This window comes from Emys orbicularis, chromosome 9 (genome assembly GCF_028017835.1).
Source record: "Emys orbicularis isolate rEmyOrb1 chromosome 9, rEmyOrb1.hap1, whole genome shotgun sequence".
In the NCBI taxonomy this organism is placed as follows: Eukaryota; Metazoa; Chordata; order Testudines; family Emydidae; genus Emys; species Emys orbicularis.
Genome location: NC_088691.1, coordinates 91,525,256 through 91,547,180, shown reverse-complemented (window position 1 = coordinate 91,547,180; position 21,925 = coordinate 91,525,256). Strand labels below are relative to the sequence as shown.

General features: G+C 42.7%; 1 protein-coding gene across 1 annotated transcript in view; it reads left to right on the top strand.

Annotated features, from left to right (window-relative positions):
* Window positions 1-21,925, top strand: part of TNIK (TRAF2 and NCK interacting kinase) — a 313,805-nt gene that overhangs the window by 161,396 nt on the left and 130,484 nt on the right. Inside the window, exon 3 of the mRNA XM_065410355.1 lies at window positions 17,523-17,579. Within this exon, the coding sequence (XP_065266427.1) occupies window positions 17,523-17,579 (57 nt within the window). The remainder of the gene's footprint in view (window positions 1-17,522; window positions 17,580-21,925) is intronic.

The following is a 21,925-nucleotide window of genomic DNA, read 5'->3' as shown; positions in this document are numbered from 1 at the left end:
ACAGAAAATCAGGGGACAAAAAAAGGCTTAGGGAAGCGGGGGGCTGCTTGGTTGGTTCTTTTTGTTTGTTTTGTTTTTACATCATCAAATGGATCATGATGCAGTGCAGTGGTATATCTATATATATCCGTGAGAGATGGGAAGTAAAACTGACTATTTCAACATGAGTGAAGCTTGCAAACTGGCTTATTTTGGGGAGTGTAATTGGAGTATAGTTTTGTTACCATCTTAGAAACCTAAGTATTTGAAAGCTTTTTTTAACCTCTCATGAGATCTAATCCTGCCAGCCCTTACTCACATAAGCAGTTATTACTCACATGGGTAGCCGGATAGACTTCAGGGGGACTTTTTGCTCTCATGAGTGAGGCTTTGTAAAGCCTTGTGGAATTTCTGGCACGTGGTTGACATACATCTCCCTCTATTATCCTCTGTTTCTCTATCTACACCTAAAAAATAACAGCTGATGCACTACTGAAATGCAACTCTCTTTGAACTACAACATGGCAGCTATTTTTAAACAGTGCACAGCAACATTATACAGCTTAGGGCATTTGAAGCATATCATATAAAATTGAAACTATCAGGGGATTTGAGTAGGCAGAATGACATTTACTCAAGATAGAATTAGGTCAAGCTGCTCCCGGGGCTTATTTCCCCCCAAAACGACCTCTTCTTCAGTGACTACAGGTAGCCAGAATCTGTTTTACCTAAACTACCTGCATCTCCAGCAGCATGAAATCCCCCCGCCACCATCTTGGAAATTGATTCAGTACTGAATTACTCTTGTGGGCACTACCCACTGAAACACCACACCACTTCCTGCAGCACGCAGAGTTTTGAATTCCTTGGAGGATTTACTGAGTTCCTTGGATAGCTCCCATCTAAATACTGTGCCGACCCAACCCTACATATGTTGGGAAGAGTTGATAACATAACTCCACAAAGTGTGTGTGTGGGAGAGGTCGGGGAATAAAAGTATTCTTAAAAAATTACTTTCACTCTGTTCTGGTATCTCTCTGTCATCCACACAAGCAGAGAGACTAGGATGATTAAACGTATTTGAGGTTTTCCAAGATCACGTTTACACTAAAGACTTAGGGCAAAATTCTCATCTCAGATCTGCACAGTACTGTTCTGCTTTGGGATTCTGGTCCCACTATAAGTATGGATCAATTGTCATCATTTGGGAGATTGAGCATATGTAGGAAGGGCAAAAGCTCGAAGTGGAATGCTACCACAGAGATCTGAGGAGAATTTGTGCTTAGCTTGTCAGTTACAGGCAGCTGGAGAAAAGCTAATGCTTGCATTTTCCACTATGAAATGCATATTTGCCAACGTATTGGCTATACCTTTGTCATGATAGTGGGCCTCCAAAGATATGATGAGCTAGGATAGGAATTCACTTGAATACAGATTTTTAAAAAGCTGCTAACAGATGGGTTTAGTAGTCTGTCTAAAGAGTTAAAGAAAAAAGACTACAACAAATAACATGCATATGGAATTCAACCAGAGGTGAAGAATAATAAAAATGTTAAAAAGCAGATTACTATAAATTGGAAGTGAATTTTAGTAATAATATTTATAAAGTGCAGATTACCTTCATTTCTGAGTGCAGAAATAACAGAGTATATTAGCAATCCAAGAGATTATGTAGCCCCAGGAATGGGGTTCAGCAGTTGTTTTATAATGATACTGGTCACAACTTTATTCAAATTTCTTTAGCAAACAGTATATGCCCCTTTGCCTAATTCTTCAGGCATCTAGCTGGGCATGCCCCTGTATATGTCTGTATTAGACTGTATAACAGAATTATTATTACACTATTTATTCCAAAGACTGGAGGTAAGGACAGGGTGGTTTACAATGGGAACAGGAGTTTTGCCCATTGAGTTCAGTGGGAGGAGGAGCAGGCCTTTGGTTCTGTCATTTATTTCGAGGCCTTGAACTAAAAAAAGCCTGATTGAAAGGCCTGAGGCAAATCTTAACAAAATCAGAGTCAACGCTCCCATGGATTTTAATGGGAGGAGGATAGAAATGGTCATAGGTGTTGAATTCGCTCCAACGCCCATTGATTTCAGTGGGAATTGGGGTGAGGAGTGGGAGATTTGGCAAATGTCAGAGACAGGCTGTAGCTCAGGAAGCATGGTCTAGTACAGTAACTCCTCACTTAAAGTCATCCCGGTTACGTTGTTACGTTGCTGATCAATTAGAGAACATGCTCGTTTAAAGTTGTGCAATGCTCCCTTATAACGTTGTTTGGCAGCCACCTGTTTTGTCCACTGCTTGCAGAAAGAGCAGCCCGTTGGAGCTAGCTGGTGGGTGGTTGGAACCAGGGTGGACAGGCAGCCCCCTATCAGCTCCCCGCTCCCCTAAGTTCCCTATGCGGTAGCCACCCAGCAGGCTATCAATTGCTGGCAGTTCAGCTGTCCCTCCCCCCACTGCTGTGTGCTGCTCCTGCCCTCTGCCTTGGAACTACTCCTGGGAGCCTCCTGCTTGCTGTGTGGGGTACCTAGAAATGGAGGGCACCCAAAACCACTGGTTACTTTTGAAAATTTAAGCAACTGTGTTCTTTGGTGTGTTTAAAAAAAACACAACACAACACCCTTCCCTGTTAATTTATACTCTGCAGTTTGTAGGCACAAACTGGCAACCATTTTGCTGTTGCTGGGGAATAGGAAAGCTGAGAGAAGCCCAGAGGGAAAGTCCCATGGGGCAGGAAAGTAGGGTTTAATGCAGACCCCAGATCTCTCTTGCTTTTTCTGGTTCAATTTCTTGCCTGCATTGTATCCCTGTGGGTCCCAGAAGGGGGGAAATACATCCTACTAAGACTACATGAAGACGCATGTAGAGTTTTTGATTAACCTGTGCATCATTACATGGGAGAGGAATGCAGGGCCTCAGTTCTAACAATGATTTAAAAGAAAACTCCAACGTTTTTCAATCAAAGATACACAGAAATGTGTGTTTTTTATAAAAGTCTCGGCACACATTGCTAAACTTCAACTGTGACAAATGTTAGTCACGGAATTCCCGTGCAAGCTCCAACCTTGCTGTGCCTGTGAGTGGTTCTGATCTCACAGAAGGAAGCCCGCCATTTTTTGTGACAGCCACGCTCTACACTGCCTCTGAAGGGACCTACATACTGCAGAGTACAAATTAACAGGGTTTTGGCGGGAGGGGTGTCTTAAAACAGAACACCCAAAGAACACAGTTGTTCACTTCCCAAGAACAGCAAAGGAAGCTGAAGCGACCTCACAAGGCAAGTCAAATACTTGGTTCAAAGGGGTGGAGAGAACCATTCAACATGCTTGGCTGGAGGGGAGAAGTTTATTGATGTTTTAGGGAGATTTGAGTAGGAGCTGTGGGGTGTCACTTTCTGGGACAGTGATCAGATTGGCAGAAATCCTAGGAGGTTTTCCCCTTCCTCTGTGGTGTGGGGCATGGGTCACTTGCAGGTTTGAACTAGAGTAAATGGTGGATTCTTTATAACTTGAAGTCTTTAAATGGAGATCTGAGGACTTCAGTAACTTAGCCAGAGGTTATGGGCCTACTACAGGAGTGGGAAGGTGAGGTTCTGTGTCCTGCAATGTGCAGGAGGTCAGACTAGGTGATCACGATGGTCCCTCCTGACCTTGAAGTCTACGAGTCTATAAGAGTCCAGGCGAGTTGGAAGGGAATGTGAGAAACGTCCCTGTTCTTGGGAAGTGACCAAGGCACAAATCCTGCAATGAGTTCCATGTGGGTGGACCTTGCTCCTGCTCAGAGCTCGCTTTACTGTAAGGTTGAAGGCTACATTAACTGCCTTGGGAACTCTGTAGCCTAGTTCTTCCCTCGTACAAACTGCCTGAGCAGCCCTTGCTTTCTCTCTCCTGAGCAAAGGTTGTTGCCAGCTGCCTGGGTCAGGCAGTGGAAGGGGTTACATGCTGGGCATCTGGCTGGAAGAGTCTGGAGGGAGAAGGAGGTGAGAGAAATTCCATGTAAATGGTAGCTTCCCAGAAATAAGCTAGTGTCAAAGTTTGCTTACACTGATGTTAATGTAAAGGAGAAGCAAAGTCTGTAGTTTTGATACACAGCAACAAAACTATCTCCCCTTGTAAGTATTTTCACACTTGCTTCTTATCAAACTGTCTGTACTGAGCCATCTTGATTATCACTTCAGAAGTTTTTTTCCTCTTACTTAATTGGCCTCTCAGAGTTGGTAAGACAACTCCCACCTGTTCATGCTCTCTGTATGTGTGTGTATATATATCTCCTCAATATATGGTTCACTCTATATGCATCCGAAGAAGTGGGTTGTAGCCCACGAAAGCTTATGCTCTAATAAATTTGTTAGTCTCTAAGGTGCCACAAGTACTCCTGTTATTTTAGCAACAAAACTGGCAGTTTTAAAAAATGGAATAATAAGAGGAGTGGCAATGCACATGCATTTTACAGCATAAACCAGGATTGTATACAGGATAAACATTTCAGGTTCAATCTACAGTACTTCTCTAAGACTACTGTGAAGTAGATTTGCACTGTCCCTCTCATCAGCCAAGAGATGCCCTCTGGGTATCTGTCTTTGCAATTTGTTTGAGGAATCTTCAACACCTCACCCCTTTCTTCTCTCAGCCTAATCCAGAGCCCATTTAAATCAGTGAGATCCTTTCCATTGGCTTCAGTTGGCTTTTAATCAGGCCCTTAGAGAGAAGATGCAGCAGCAATTGACAATCAACAGTCCTTTTCTTGCTCTCCTTACATGATCCAGGGGATCAGAACACAGCTTCTCTTGAACTCAGGGGACCCAAAAATCTCTTTGGCTTTGTCAAGCTCTAAACAGAACTTGGGACAGCTGCCTTGGGAAGTAAATAATTCTCGTCTTGGTTTTCCCAGAATTGGCCTGTGGACATTTCCCCAGCACCATGGGACATATTCTTTCTCAAGTTCTTGGTTCATGTTGAGATCTGGGTATCAAGTTGTAACCTCTATGTGGAAGTGCACAGTACCCACTAAGCAGTTTTAGCACTTGACACAAGTTAGACACTTCTACTCATGCTGGATTTAGGCCTAGTCGGAACTGAAATAAATTGTTTCTCTTCTGTCAAAAGGAGCATGTTTGCTGATCTTACACAATTCCCTGCATAGATCCAGACCAGTTACGCTGTTCCATGACAACAAATCCCTATTAAAACAAGCTCTGACACACTGCTGGAATATTAACAGTCTTTGAAGTCATATTTCTAATTTTCAGGTGTATACACTTAAGTTTGCAAGTGCTTTGCACAGGATGTGGTTACTGACTAATGCTGTAGAAAGTGTTAGTTGTCACCATAAGGGTTAGTAATATGTAAAGATTTGATGCTACCTTTATTCCTATACTGTACATAGCTGCTTTTGGTTTTCACAGTTCTATCTAATCTATATGTGCTTTTCACCCCCGTAGTACAAAACAAAATACCAAAATTTGCCTAAAAGTATCCTGCATGTTTTCTAAATGCTTTATATTAGCAATATTGATAATTATATTAATACTGAGCACCATAAATCTCAGAGTAGTGGGTCAGTGTGTTTTATCACCATACTAAGGCTAGGAGAAATTGGGGCAAAGTGATTGTGGTAGTGAGACACAGCAAGTCCGTAGCACAGCTGGAAATAAATCTGAGACTCCTCACCTCCAGTCTGCTGCCCTATACGCTGGACCATACTACAACTGCCTTATAATCCATAAGCAAGTACAATGTATATGGACCCCCCTTCTGGGGTGTCTCATAGACTCATAGACTAAGGTCAGAAGGGACCATTATGATCATCTAGTCTGACCTCCCGCATGATGCAGGCCACAAAAGCTGACCCACCCACTCCGGGAATAATTCTCTCCCTTGACTCAGCTGTTGAAGTCCCCAAATCATGATTTAAAGACTTCAAGTTGCAGAGAATCCTCCAGCAAGCGACCCCTGCCCCATGCTGCGGAGGAAGGCGAAAAACCTCCAGGGCCTCTGCCAATCTACCCTGGAGGAAAATTCCTTCCCGACCCCAAATATGGCGATCAGCTGAACCCCGAGCATGCGGGCAAGATTCTCCAGCCAGACCCTCCGGAAAAAGTTCTCTGTAGTAACTTTTAATATCCCATCATTGACCATTGTTACTAATTACCAGCGATGGCACGTTATTGACCCATTGACTAAAATCACGTTGTCCCATCAAACCATCCCCTCCATAAACTTATCAAGCTTAATCTTAAAGCCAGAGAGGTCTTTCGCCCCCACTGTTTCCCTCGGAAGGCTGTTCCAGAACTTCACCCCTCTGATGGTTAGAAACCTTCGTCTAATTTCAAACCTAAACTTCCCGACGGCCAGTTTATATCCATTTGTTCTCGTGTCCACATTAGTACTGAGCTGAAATAATTCCTCTCCCTCCCTGGTATTTATCCCTCTGATATCTTTAAAGAGAGCAATCATATCCCCCCTCAGCCTTCTTTTGGTTAAGGTAAACAAACCTAGCTCCTCAAGTCTCCTTTCATACGACAGGTTTTCCATTCCTCGGATCATCCTAGTGGCCCTTCTCTGTACCTGTTCCAGTTTGAGATCATCCTTTTTAAACATGGGAGACCAGAACTGCACACAGTACTCCAAATGAGGTCTCACCAGTGCCTTGTATAACGGAACCAGCACCTTATCCCTACTAGAAATACCTTGCCTAATGCATCCCAAGACCGCATTAGCTTTTTTTCACGGCCACGTCACATTGCCGACTCATAGTCATCCTGCGATCAACCAGGACTCCGAGATCCTTCTCCTCTTCCGTTACTTCCAACTGATGCGTCCCCAGTTTATAACTAAAATTCTTGTTAGTCATCCCTAAATGCATAACCTTACACTTCTCACTATTAAATTTCATCCTATTACTATTACTCCAGTTTACAAGGTCATCCAAATCTCCCTGCAGGATATCCCGATCCTTCTCTGAATTGGCAATACCTCCCAACTTTGTGTCATCCGCAAACTTTATCAGCCCACTCCTACATTTGGTTCCGAGGTCAGTAATAAATAGATTAAATAAAATCGGACCCAAAACCGAACCTTGAGGAACTCTACTGGTAACCTCCCTCCAGCCTGACAGTTCACCTTTCAGTACGACCCGCTGCAGTCTCCCCTTTAACCAGTTCTTTATCCACCTCTGGATTTTCATATCGATCCCCATCTTTTCCAATTTAACCAATAATTCCTCATGCGGTACCGTATCAAACGCTTTACTGAACTCGAGGTATATTAGATCCACCGCATTTCCTTTATCTAAAAAATCTGTTACTTTCTCAAAGAAGGAGATCAGGTTGGTTTGGCACGATCTACCTTTCGTAAAACCATGTTGTAATTTGTCCCAATTGCCATTGACCTCAAGGTCCTTAACTACTTTCTCCTTCAAAATTTTTTCCAAGACCTTGCATATTACAGATGTTAAACTAACAGGCCTGTAGTTACCCGGGTCACTTTTTTTCCCCTTCTTGAAAATAGGAACCACATTAGCTATTCTCCAGTCAAACGGTACCACCCCCGAGTTTACAGATTCATTAAAAATTATCGCTAACGGGCTTGCAATTTCTCGCGCCAGTTCCTTTAATATTCTCGGATGAAGATCATCCAGTCCGCCCGATTTAGTCCCGTTTAGCTGTTCGAGTTTGGCTTCTACCTCGGATACGGTAATGTCAACCCCCCTCCTTTATTCCAATCCGTCACGCTGCCACTATTCCTAAGCCCTTCATTAGCCTCATTAAAGACCGATGCAAAATATTTGTTTAGATATTGTGCAATGCCTAGATTATCCTTAATCTCCACTCCATCTACAGTCTTAAGCGGTCCCACTTCTTCTTTCTTTGTTTTCTTCCTATTTATATGGCTATAAAACCTCTTACTATTGGTTTTAATTCCCCTCGCAAGGTCCAACTCTACACGGCTTTTGGCCTTTCTCACTCCATCTCTACATGCTCTGACCTCAATAAGGTAGGTTTCTTTGCTGATCCCTCCCATCTTCCACTCCTTGTACGCTTTCTGTTTTTTCTTAATCACCCCTCTGAGACGCTCGCTCATCCAGCTCGGTCTAAATCTCCTGTCTACGAACCGTTTTCCCTTTCTCGGGATACAGGCCTCTGACAGCTCCTGCAACTTCAACTTGAAATAATCCCAGGCGCCTTCCGCCTTTAGATCCATAAATATGTTAGTCCAATGCACTTCCCTAACTAGTCGCCTTAATTTATTAAAGTTAGCCCTTTTGAAATCGTAAACCTTAGTCTCCGATTTAATTCTGTTAATCCTTCCATTTAGTTTAAACCGAATTAGCTCATGATCACTCGAGCCAAGGTTGTCCCCTACAACCATTTCCTCAACGAGGTCCTCACTACTCACCAAAACCAAATCTAAAATGGCATCCCCCCTCGTCAGTTCAGCAACTACTTGATGAAGGAATTCATCAGCTATCACATCTAGGAAAATCTGAGCCCTATTATTGTTACTAGCATTTGTTCCCCAATCTATATCCGGGAAGTTAAAGTCTCCCATGATTACACAGTTCCTATTAGTATTTACTTCCCTAAAAACATTAAAGAGTTCTCTGTCCATATCCAGGCTAGATCCTGGCGGTCTATAGCACACCCCAAGCACTATCCCAGGGGAGGCTCTAGTAGTTCTTTTACCCAATATGAAGAATATGGGGTGTAACGTCACAATATGTTTATGCAATGTCTACACTGGAAACACTGCAGCTGTGCTGCTGTAGCGCTGTACTGTAGTCACTTAATACAATGACAGAAGGGGTTCTTCCATCGCTGTAGTAAATCCACCTCTCCGAGAGGTGGTCATTAGGTCGACGGAAGAATTCTTCCATTGACCTACCACTGTCTATGTTGAGGCTTGGGTTGGCGTAATGACATCTCTTGGTGTGAATTTTTCACACCCCAGAGCAGCGTAGCTGGGTCGACCTAACTTTCTAGTGTAGACCAGCTCTTAGAATAAGGAGTTCATCATTTAATTGACTTAAGGTAAAGGTGAAAATCATTGGGGGTAGAGGCAACATAATTCATCATTGCAAACCGTGATTTTGCTTTTTGTATGTTTTGTTTACAACTCTGTGGGTTAAAGCATTTATTGACTACATCTCATCTAATCTTCATCTATTTCTTTCCATCTCTAAACTGGCAAATATGTTTACAGGAACTTTGGTCCAGTGGTTAAAGAACAAGGGTGGGAGTTTGATACCTGAGTTCCGTTACTAGTCTGGCCTCTGACTTGCTGTGTGACCTTGTTAAAGCACATGTCCACACTGCTTTTCAGTTTAGCAGTCTGTATAATGTTGGATGATTCACTGATTCTGAGCTCAGAAGGGACCACCGTGATCGTCTAATCTGGCTTTCTGCTTAACAAAGACCATAGAACTTACCCAAGATAATTTCTGTTTGAACTAAAGCAACTCTTTAAGAAAAACATCCATTCTTGATTTTAAAATTGTCCGTGTTTGTGAACCCATGACAGCCCTCGGTAAATTGTTCCAATGGTTAATTACCCTCACTGTTACAAATGTGCGCGCCTCTATTTCCGGTCTGAGTTTGCCTAGCTTCAACTTTCAGTCACTGGATCTTGTTATACCTTTCATCTGCTAGATTAAAGAGCCCACTATCAAATATTTGTTCCCAGTATAGGCCCTTATAGACTGTAACCAAGTCACCCCTTAACCTTCTTCTCTTTGTTAAGCTAAATATTTTGTGCTCTTTGGGTCTGTCGCTAGTGATGACGATACCGGCCTATCTCACAGGGCTGTTTGTGAAGTTTAGTTGATTAATGTCTATAAAGCCCTTGTGAGAGTCTTGGGTGGAAGCCACTATGGAAGTGCAAAGAACAACCTATGTTTTCACAATTGGACTTGCTGATCTCATGCTAATGGACCCACAAAGAACTGCTATGAGCTGGGTGGTAGATAGGCCCATAGATGGCTTCTTCCAGGGGGTGCTGTGCCACTCAACTGTTTTGTTTTCCCCCCCTCTCCATTCTGATTGGCCAGCTGTTGTTGCTTCTCTGATGGCCAGCCTTTATTTGTTTTATTTTATTTTATTGTTTGGCTCAGCTGCTGCGCAGGAGCAAGGGGCGGCTCTGAAAACATTTTTCCGCCCTGGCAAAACAGCTGGGGCTGCGCCCACTGCTACCACCAGTGATTCATTTTGGAACTACAAGAGCAGGCAACGTCTATGAATGTAGTGTTTTAAATTTCATTATTGCTCATGTAACCCACACACTTCTTGGGTGTGGTGCTTTGTCCCCTCCAGTGGCACCGAGGCTACGTCTTCACTACAGGGGGGGGTCGATTTAAGATACGCAAATTCAGCTACTCGAATAGCGTAGCTGAATTCGACGTATCGCAGCCGACTTACCCCGCTGTAGGGACGGTGGCAAAATTGACCTCTGCGGCTTCCCGTCGACGGCGCTTACTCCCACCTTCGCTGGTGGATTAAGAGCGTCGATTCGGGGATTGATTGTCGCGTCCCGACGGGACGCGATAAATCGATCCCCGAGAGGTCGATTTCTACCCGCCGATTCAGGCGGGCAGTGTAGACCTAGCCCGAGACCAGTTGGAGATTAATAAGTCTGTTACAGCCTTAGCGAAGGGCCATGTGGCTTTTAGCTCATGCAGTAGAGGCTCATGCATTTAGCTCCAGAGGTCCTAGGTTCAATCCCACTTGCCGACTACCGGGGTCTGTCGGTGTTACACTTTCCCCATCCATTGCCTCCGCTTTACTGAACGCTCCATGAGCCTTGATTGTATCCCCTGCTGTTGCTCCCTTTGCTTTAATTAGTGTCGATAGGTTTGGGGACACTCTGGCAGAGCAAGCCAAGGTGAATTTGGCAGCTGGAGGATCTGTTTTCATGAATTATGCTATCTAAATAAATGATATTATAAATATCTCTTCTCCCTTCCTGAAAATCAGGGTACTTTATCAGCAGTGCATCCCTAATGGCTTATGCTTGGGAGGGCGAACAGGTGCTGTCCAAAGAGCAGTGTCTAGAGGCATTGGGTGGCATCCTGACCCCAAGGAAGTCAACGGGGTGAGGGGACTTCAGTGGGTCCAGGACTTCACCCATAATGCCTTGGGGTGGCCTAAGGGGAGCACTGAGAGGGGTGCCACATCCTATACTTATTCAGTAGGTTTAGTCAATGCCTCACCATGAAATACGCCCTCTGGGGCTGCAAACTCTCCACCCTTGTGCTCCTGTGTGGATTTGCTGGAGAGGATGTGGGCTGCCTGCGTCCTCTCCTTTTTCCCAAGTGCTTTGGTGCCTGGGCGAGGCATAATTTTAGCTTGGGCTTGTGCAAATTTGTGTGTGTAAAGACTGAAATGACATAGGAGCCATCAAACCAGCTGGTGCTCCTTCTTTGCCTATCTACATTTAAGCTGGTGCAATAATATTTTCATTTTATACAATGCTCTTGGTGCATTGTTGGAATACATCTGCCTCTCTGGCTGCTTAAATCCCCTTGTTAAATGAGTGAGAAGTCCCAGTGGGCGAACTGGCTTCCTATTGAAGTAATAAATTTAGGTGGAATGAAATGCCGTATCGCTCTCTGAAATCGCTCTGCTGCCTGCAGAGCCACCTCGCGCACATCCGAAGTCCACCCACAACAACTGCGTGGCTGTAAATCCCTGGTGAGAGCTCTGGTGTCTGGCAGTGACTGGCAAATCCATACCCTGCTAAGGACAAGATAATGTAATGGATCTTTTTAATCTGCAGGAAGGGGTGGTGTTAGAGCCTGAGAAGGGCCGGCTGTCCTCAGATATCCAGACAATGGTTTCAGCATAAAACATAAGCAACATATGGGGTCAAATGCTGCAGATAATTACACCGCTGTAAAACCAGAGTAATTCTACATTGACATTAGCAGAGTTACTCCAGATTGATACCCAAGGAGAATTTAGTCAGTTGATTTTAATACACATATTAACAATCATTCTTCCTGGCTTTTTTTTCTCCCCCAAGAAAATGCAATCAGAACAGCGATCTCAGCTTTCCTTTGGGAAAGGCGGCTGCTGAGAGTGCTTAGTCTGCCGGCATGTTTGCTCCAGTTTTTCCTTTCTTGTGCACCAAAGCACATGTCCTGGAATACTGAATGGTAATGCTGTTCCCCCGGGACTCCAGGATTCTCTCCAGTGACCCAGTTTTGTTCATACAATTTGCAAAGATTGATGCTGGACAAAGACTGTAATATTTCCGCATGATATTCTGAACAAAACGAACCTGCTACAACAGCTGAGACATTCCGTTCCCTCCATGTTTATACCATACGAATGAGAAATGCTATAGTCGATAGGAAGATATTTCCTAAAGAAAAATCCCATCTGTATTTGTTTTCCCCAATGTTATGTCTCTCTCTGGCAGCAGAGCCTTAAGGTCAAGGGTCTCCAGAAGCTATTTTAGTCCTGTGCAAACTCTGATAAAACCATAGTTTCAAATTCCCCAATGTGCTCTTTTTTTTAATACGACACCAACTTAAGTTAATACAAGATAAAGTCACAAGTCAAAGCTACTAGAATTCCCACGGTTCTGTGGTTTTAAACTCACAAAGGATGCAGTGAAGTGGGAGGCCCTCAGGGAGCTTGCATCACCCAGCACCTCTAACTCACCACGTTGGTGTAAGGTCCCTAGGTGATTTTATGCCAGTGGAGGATTGGGTATGTTGGGGCTCCACTCTGCCATGCCCCAGGCATGCCCCCCCCCCCTCCACACCAGGGGCAGGAGGCTTAAGCTGGAGTCAGAGGCGGCGGTGTTGCCTCCTCAGCTTTATGGCAGTAGAGAGTACCCCTAGGCAGAAGGGGCCACTTTTGGACAGTTTGTCTACTTTTGAGCAAAGTGGATGAATCAAACCATAGAATTGGGCCCATAGAATTTGATGAGATCAGCTCTTATAGTCAAAGGCTCTCTGTGGAACCCTGTGGTAATGGTTCAAAAAATATGGGAGGTGGTTGTTAAGGAAAAATTACCACACCAATTATGTACCCAGCAAACTAGACAAAGGACAAATAGATACTGAGATATTTGGTTACCATTATTCCATACTCAGACCAAAAAAAAAAAAAAAAAAAATCACCTGCCAAAAAAACCATACCTGTCCAATATTTTTGCCTATTAACATTTGATAGACACATAGAAAACATGTGTAAGCAGAGATTTCTCGATTTAATAGTCACGAGAAACAGCAAGTTGTAGACAGAATACAGATGTTCACTCTGTACTATGGTTAACACCCTGTTAAATAGAGAGATCTGATGATTATATTACTGTACAGTGTTTCTATAAACAGAAGCTCGCTCTCGTTATTATTGTTTTGTCTGATATTTACATGGCTAGGATTTGTGAACCCATTAAAACTTCCTAAATAAATCATTAAAAAAATCAGACCCCTCTCGTATTTTCACAAGAGATAGGCTTTGCACCCATATTCTTGGCTGGAATCACTTTCCCTCCTGTCCTCTTTTAATGCACTGTGTTTTGTGCCATTTACTACCCTTTCCCCCAAAAGGTGGCTGTTTTTTCAGTAATGTTTACTTCAGTAGAGCTCCTATAGGGGTGTGGGGTCTGTCTGTGCCTGGCAAAATTAGAGCAGTAGGTTGTAAGATTGCGAGGCCGTAGACTCAAAGGTTCTACTGTGTGTCAATGTAAAATGATATAGTATTACTTGCAGTTGCCTCTTAAAAGGTTTTGAACTCTGGGATCCATTTGGCACATACTGCTGTCCTGATCCTGCGTCAGCATGGTGCAAACATCACCGCATCATGACAACCACTGTCCTGGTGCCATTGGTGACTTTTCATACATGCAGGGTTCCTCACTAGTTGACTCTCGGTTTAGGTTTGGTGCTCTGGGGCTTGATCTTGCCCCATTCAAGTCAATGGAAACCCATGGACTTTAATAGAGTAGGATCTAGCCCTTTGATGACTATTGAATAAGATCATATGCAATGAGGTGACCTTGTAATTCTACTTCAGTAACTTGTTCCACTTGCAGTATCTCATTCAGCATGGAAAGGCTCTGTCTCCTATGACCTCATGTCATATAATTCCTGAAGAATAGATATTCTAAAATAACTAAGTATTTTTTTAAAAAGACAAAACAGTCAACGGTTACCAAACTGCTGAATCGTACTGGGGAGCGTTGGGGCTCTTTTATTAAAATCTCAGGACCAAATTCCAGCTTGGAGCCTCATGTACAAATTCCATTGTGTGAGAGCTGCAACTAAGCCTCAGACAGAATCCGATCATAAGGTAGGCCTAGGAGTGTGATTCAGGAGCTTTGGATTCTTCCTCTGGCTCTGTCACTGACTTGCTATGTGACCTTGTACAAGTCACTTCTTGCTGTGCCTCCGTTTCCCCTTCTACCATCTGTCTATTCATTGTAAGCTCAGGAGGACATGGTCTCTCTCACTCTGTTTGTACAGTGGGGCTTCTGGGTGCTGCTGTGATACAAACAATCATTAGGAAAATGGGTGAGCCTTCTTTATTGGCACCAGTGCATAAAAATAGTTGCCTACACATTTTCTCGGAGGACGCACCCTTTCTTTTCATTTTCTTTCCTATTTACATTCTGCATCTTTGCTGTGTGTGTGTGAGAGAGAGAACGAGAACATTTGATGTGAGCAGTTTTGATATAATGTGTGATTCATTTGTGGGGAGAAGGAAATCAGCACTGAGCAAAATGCAGCACTTCATTATGGTACAAAAATAGATTGTGCTATAGAATGTAATGAAAAAGTGAACAGTTTGCATATGAACTAGCCATTCAGTGGCTGTGCCTCATAGTCCAGAAAGCTCAAGAAAATGAGCCTTTTCATAGTCTCGCTTTTTAAACATCAGTTTTTCTGTTTCACTGCTAGTGGGGGTTGTTTTTGAACCAGTGTGACGTTATCTGCTGACACATTCTGACTGTACAGCTTTTATTTGTGGTTTGCTATTTTTAAGAGACAGTCACAGTCAACAGTTTGGGTTCTTCGTTTTGTCGTCTCCCCTGCCATCCCCCCAACGCACATGCATATACTCATTTTTCCATCAAGAAATTACCTACTCAAGTGCTGTCCAACAATCGTCTTCTTACAACTCTTTGTCAGTTTATCAGTTACCAAAAAATAAAGGGTTAATATAAATTCATATTGCAATGAATCCAATAACAAGGGTGCGTTTATATGTATACATGTTTGTCAGAACTTTTAATTTAGCTAAACATTTTCCGTAAAGGGCATGGTCAGTTCATTTGAGTCCAAAATGTAGGTATCATTTAAAACAATGTTTTAAAAAATCAGAATATGAAATGTTTGTGAAATAAAACCATCGTGTTGTATGTCCAGACGCACAATTCTCAGTGGAGATTAAACATGGATCTTCAGCATTATGGGTCTGATCCAAAGCCTATTGAATCAGTGGGAAGATTCCTATTAACTTTGGTGGGTTTATAATCCGGTCTGTATTACCTGAGTCCAAGGAGAATTCCTGAACTGTTATCTAAGTATCAGTGGCAGTCATCCATCTTGAAAGACGATGGCGTAAGCAATAAAGCAGTTCAGTTACTATGTGTCATACTGCAGCAGCACAAGTGGCTAAAAGTCCAATTCACGAGTGACAGGCCTTGTCATATAATCCATGTGTAAAACACAGGGCCAGAAGATGAAGCTGGGGTACTATTTGCATGTGAGGCCTGCAGAGTTTTCTTCTTCATTTTTCACTTTCCTCTTTCTCTAAGTGGTGGGCAGTAATAGTAGGTGGAACCAGCCATTGGAAAGTTCTGTCTATGTAACCATTCTCTCCATGTATTTACCTGTCTAGTTATTTTTATTATGGGGGTGGGTATGGGCATCTGATGCCATTGCCATTTATCCACACAAGGTTCTCTGCGTCTTTCTCTTTCTACTTCCTCAATTGAGCTGGACAGTATTACACACATGAAGCCTGTTTATTGTATTTATTATTACTCATTATTGATATTTATTTTAATTCAGTGAAAATGGGATTTTTGGATTTAAAGCTTCCCCTGCAACATTCTGCATCAAAACACAACAGTTTTGTGCTAATACGTGAGAACCAGAAAGTGAAACCTAGTAGAGAGGAAAAGAAAGTGGCCAGCCAGTTTTCACTTTTCAAGCTTCAATAAGTGCAAAGTGTGACCTAGAACACAGTGAAATAACAAATTTGTTTATAAAAATTCCTTCAGATTGCTAAACTAAGGCATTGAAAACTAATTTTACATTTTATCTTCCCGGGATTTATTTAAATAAAATGTTCCTTGTAACTATGCTAATATCTATCATTACCCACCAAGTTTTCTTGGCAAATTCCCCCTGAGGTTTGGCCAAGAATTAAACCCTAGAGTGGTTGGACATTTTTCTGTGATTTTATGTTTTATATATATATATCTATATTATAAAAAGACTCATTTTTGTCCTAGTTCATTCATGGAGGCTCAACTCCTCAGAAGTTGACTGCTATGCCGATTAGCACGTTTTCAGTCTTGTAATATGTCCACATCAAATTAAGTCTACTCTACTAATTTGTTCCACCTCCAGGACCTCATGTAGCATCAAAGTGCAGTCTCAGAGGTATATTAGTCACTCCTCTGTCCAGTCACACAGTGAACTTTTGCTTCAGAGTAGAGGGGGAAAATTCAAAGCAAAAGAATAATTTTTTTACATCCTTAATGGTTTTGTCTGGGTGTTTGGTTTTGTTGTTATAGATAAAATAAATGTGTGTTAAGCTCTGTTCGAAACTCAGTCGATAGGAAGTCACCAAATGACATCACGTTCTCTTTTGGGGCTTGAGTTCCACATGTCCAGTACTTCCTCAGGATCAGGCCCTGACTGAACAGTTGTCAGTGTCTCTGATTTATATAAAAAGGGAATGGTCAGAGGGTAGCTGTTCCATTGTGTTACCATGCTACCTTTAGGGCTGGGTTCAAACCCTGGCTCGGGACAGAAATGGACTGAAATTAGTGTCAGTCTGTATCCTAGTGGGCATTTATCCATAATGGATAGTTTGCAGCAAGATGATTGTCTTTGCTCGAGAGAGACCCAGTACAGGAATATGAAGGGAGTGTAGTTCAGGACTGAGCGATGCTAGCAGAGCTCTTGTTTGTGGGGAAAATGTAACAAGCACTAAGAATCCTTCACTCACTGATCAAACACATGGTGGGTGGAATGAAAGTTTCACACAATGAATGCTCAGAGGGTACTCAAGAAAAATCAGTCATGTTGGGAATGCTGCCAAAGCAATAAGATTGTTTAATAATGTTATTGAAAAAGTGATACAGTGACAAATTTATGTCAGACTTGTGTTGTGCATGAGGTTACTCATCCCAGGCCTAGCCCTGAAAAGCCTTACTCACACGAGTAGCCCTGTTGATGTCAGTGGGAATACTCCTGTGAGTAAACTTTTACAGAATTGGGGCCTATTGCAATCATTTTCTTGGTGCCACTATGTAATATAATTCAATAAAAATTAAACTATTCCTTTTATTCTTTCATAGGGTCGTCATGTTAAAACAGGACAGCTTGCTGCGATTAAGGTTATGGACGTCACCGGGGTAATGTATCCTACTTTGGCTATTTCTATATCCATAAATTACTAACAGGAGTGGGAGGGAAGTCACGTGAAACAATGTGATGACTCATAAAAGGATTCTGTTTGGGAGAAGCAAGTGTATTAGGGCCCAGTCCTGCTCCCACTGAAGTCCATGGCAGAATTCATTTGGACTTCAGTGGGAACAGGGCCAGGTCCTGAATACAAGCTTTGTTATACAGCTGTTTAGTGCTAACAATAAACATAATCTAAGGCCCCAATCCTACCAAGACTGATGTTTGTGAGAAACTTTATTCATGTGAATAGTTCCATTGTAGTCCATGATACCATTCATGTACGTAAAGTTACTCATATGCATAAGTCATTGACTAGTTACCAAATTAGGGTCCCCAGTCCTGCAGTGAGTCTAACCAACTATATTATGTGTATGTCTACATTGCTGCCACTCACACCCCTGGCTGCAATGAAGATGTACCCTATATGTATCTAATTAACACAGTTTCATAGTCATAGAAAAAAATGTATTGCAGTGATCACATAAACATGGAATTTACATGAGATTGAGAAAATGAATTTTTTCCAGATATTAATTGAATAACAAGATTAATGGGAAAGAACTTCTAACCATTTCCCAAAAGGCCACTGAAGAAAAAGCAGTGTAATTCTTGTACTTCTTGGAAGCCTAAACAGATGCATTTGAGAAGGTTACTTAGTAAGAAAGAGCCTTATTCAAGAAGGAATCACGCCTTGCGAAGTTCCTGCCTGGATAAACAATGCCAGATTTGAGATCAAGATTTTGTTTTTTAAATGAAATTAAAAATTTCAGCATATAGGATTTGATCCAGATCCTCCCACCTTTATTTTTTTAATTAACATTTTTGAATTAGTTTTTTCAGGAATATAACGTACAAAACTACATAGATACATAGAGATAAGAGTAGTCAATAGGCCTCACAAGCATGTTTAGCTTTACCTTAGAGCAGGGCTGCTGGGGGGGCGCGCAAGTGGGGCAATTTGCCCCAGGCCCCGGGCCCCACAGGGGCCGCCACGAGAATATAGTATTCTATAGTATTGCAACTTTTTTTTATGAAAGGGGCCCCCGAAATTGCTTTGCCCCAGGCCCCCTGAATCCTCTGGGCAGCCCTGCCTTAGAGAGAAAAATGACGTATGGAAACAAAGAGTAAATAAATGTAAGTGAGGTGGGAAGGAGGTGGAAAAAATATCCCCTAGTATAGTTCACCTCAGAATTTCCAGAAATCAGATTATACAGGAAATGGACAGGTGAGATTCAACAAAGATAGCCAGGCCACTTTGTGGCAAAAATGGGTAAATGATGAGCCCACGAGGTTTGTTTGGGTCTGGATTAGATTTTAGCCTGAACTCTAAATTTCCCTTTTGACACCAAACTAGGGCTAAATTTGGGTCAGAGTGGCAGTCAGTACCCTAAATTTCATCAGCTGCTTGCTACAGATTTTGGAAGAAAGTAGCAAAAATCTAGTGAGACACGCTGATCTTGCAAGATTCCTCCCCCCTTAGGACACATCTGAAAACAAGAGCCTTCTGGCTTAGGATCTGAATCACCACGCAGGGGTGGGTTTGGATCTGGGGGATTCAAATCTGAATCCACCTTATTACAATTTCAGTTATGATGTAGGCAGGGCATAGCCAACAAAAATGAGCAGCAATTATCACTTTTCCTTTTGACTCTGTTTTAGGAAAGCCAGGATGGCAAGTGCTCCGCTTCCTGCTTTTCTTATATTGATGGGTGTGAAAACCTAAAACATTAAAGGTCCAAATCCAAATATTTGGCATTGATTGGATACTCTGTTCAGCTATTTAATTATTTAGCTCTCGTGTTGCACTTACCCCTATTTAAAAACAAAGGTTTTTTTTTAAAATGTACATTAAGCAATTCTGAAAAAACAAATCTGCAAAAAAGCAGAAAGCCTACCACAGCCTGGCCTCTGTTTTGCTTCCCCTGCCACTCCTAAATGCTTTATTATAACTCCTACTAACCCTCAAACAACCCCAGCCATGAAAAAGCAAGTAGGAGAAATATACAAATGACAAGAGATTGCAAGTATCACCTGACCAGCTGTAGAAAGAAAAATGCAGATGCAAAAGGAGTCATCTGCACTTCACAATGGAAAATCCCTGTGTGATAAATCAGCCAACAGCTACTCCATCACGCTCATCACTGACAGTGCTGAAAGCGAACTTGTTTTGTAGAATCCCTAAGGCTCCTGGTCACAGTGCTTAGTTGTCCTTAACTGCGTTCCCCCTAATTGTATGGTACAGAAGGTTGCAGAAAGCTGCCCCCAAATTACTGCATTTGATCAGTGTGTGTAGTTACGATCTCTGAATTATGGACTAAGATTAATTTTTAAGGCGCTGGCCCTTGCACATACAATGTGACCTACTTCACAGAGATTATTGTAATAAAACTGATGGAGATAAAAGCATGGAAAAAAAGACTGCTGTTATTGTCTACGGCTTATGAGGCTTTTACTTTAGGATTGAGCAGCTACAGTAGCGCCAGATCTTGGGGCTGGTCCACACTAACCCCCCACTTCGAACTAAGATACGCAACTTCAGCTACGTTAGTAGCTGAAGTCGAAGTACCTTAGTTCGAACTTACCGCGGGTCCAGACGCGGCAGGCAGGCTCCCCCGTCGAATGCGCGTACTCCTCTCGCAGAGCAGGAGTACCGGCGTCGACGGCGAGCACTTCCGGGATCGATCCCAGAAGATCGATTGCTTACCGCCGGACCCGGAGGTAAGTATAGACGTACCCTTGGCGTAGTAATTCCTTTTTTTTTAGAAATAAACCCCATCAAGGGTTTATCTGATGTCCCACCGCTTGTGATTTAATCAGAATTCACACTTTTGTTTATCTCTGTCACTGAAAGTCTCTGACACACCACATTGATCTTCAGCGTTTGATCTTTGTGTTTCGGCTTTATTCTTTATTTAAAATAATTTTAACCTGAAGAGGGACCCAAAATAAAACCTGGGCTCCAAATGTTCTTGCCTTTTTCTCTCCACTTTCATTAGCAGAGTGCTTCCAAACCTGTGGTCTGTGGATTACTGAAGGCCTGTGGAGCACTTGCTGGTAATTGCAGCAAGTTGGCAGGTCATACACTGCTGGCTCCTCCTTGCTTTCAGCTTCCTCTACAAGTGTTGAGCCTCTTCTTTGCAATGAAAAGACCCTAATAATAGAGCACCTAAATAAAAGTGCCGTGATTTTTCAGGGGTTCCAGAGTGCCTACAAGTCCCACTGACTTCAGTGAGCACTGCCAATGAGCCTCTGAAAACTAGGCTGCTTTTAGTTCAGTGCCCAACTTTTAGACACTCATGTCTGAACGTTTTGGTTCATGTCTGCTTTTAGGGTTTGGGCGTGCCTAAGGGTACGTCTTCACTTACATCCGGGTCCGGATGTAAGCAATCGATTTTCTGAGTTCGATTTATCGCGTCTGGTTAAGACGCGATAAATCGATCCCGGATCGATCCCGGAAGTGCCCCGGATCGATCCCGGAAGTGCTCGCCTTCGACGCTGGTACTCCAGCTCGGCGAGCGGAGTACGCAGCATCGACGGGGGAGCCTTCCTGCCGCGTCTGGACCGCGGTAACTTCGGACTAAGGTACTTCGAATTCAGCTACGTTATTAACGTAGCTGAATTTGCGTACCTTAGTCCGAAGTGGGGGGGTTAGTGTAGACCAGCCCTAACCCTTTATTTGCCTGTACTACTCTGCTCTTTGAGGTTTTGTGTCCAGCACAAAAGTGGCAACTAGGATGGTCATATATTTAAAATAATATGATGTCCTCATAAAAAGGCTCTAATTCCTCTCAGCTGCTGTTCCCAGCAGCCATTCTCCCAGTCTGAGACCATTCTGAACTCCTAAAGTATCATACAGCATTTGTGTAAACTGCAACCAGGTGTCTTTCTACCTGGGATGGGATGCTTAGGAGCAGAGGTGGGCTGGAGCCAATGGGTAGATGATATTGGAATCTAATTTCCTTGTGAGGAAAAACAGTGGCCTAGATCGTCCTTTGTTGGTCTTGTTGACCTGGATTTGAGGGGTGTGTATACCCCAGAATGTGATCAAGTTAATTGCAACCATATTATGTGCATTCAGCCACCCTAAAGTAATAAAACACCACATAGTTAAGGGTTAATTTAAAAACAGGCTTTTAAAAGCAAGGTTAAAACTAGCTACAGTTTCTGCTAATCAGAATGGGAGAAAAATCAAAAAGTAAGCAATTAAAACTAAAAACCTTGGTGGTTAAAAAACCTTAAGTCTAAACACCTTTCATATTAAAAGTTAAAAAAAGTAATAATATAGTAGGGATCA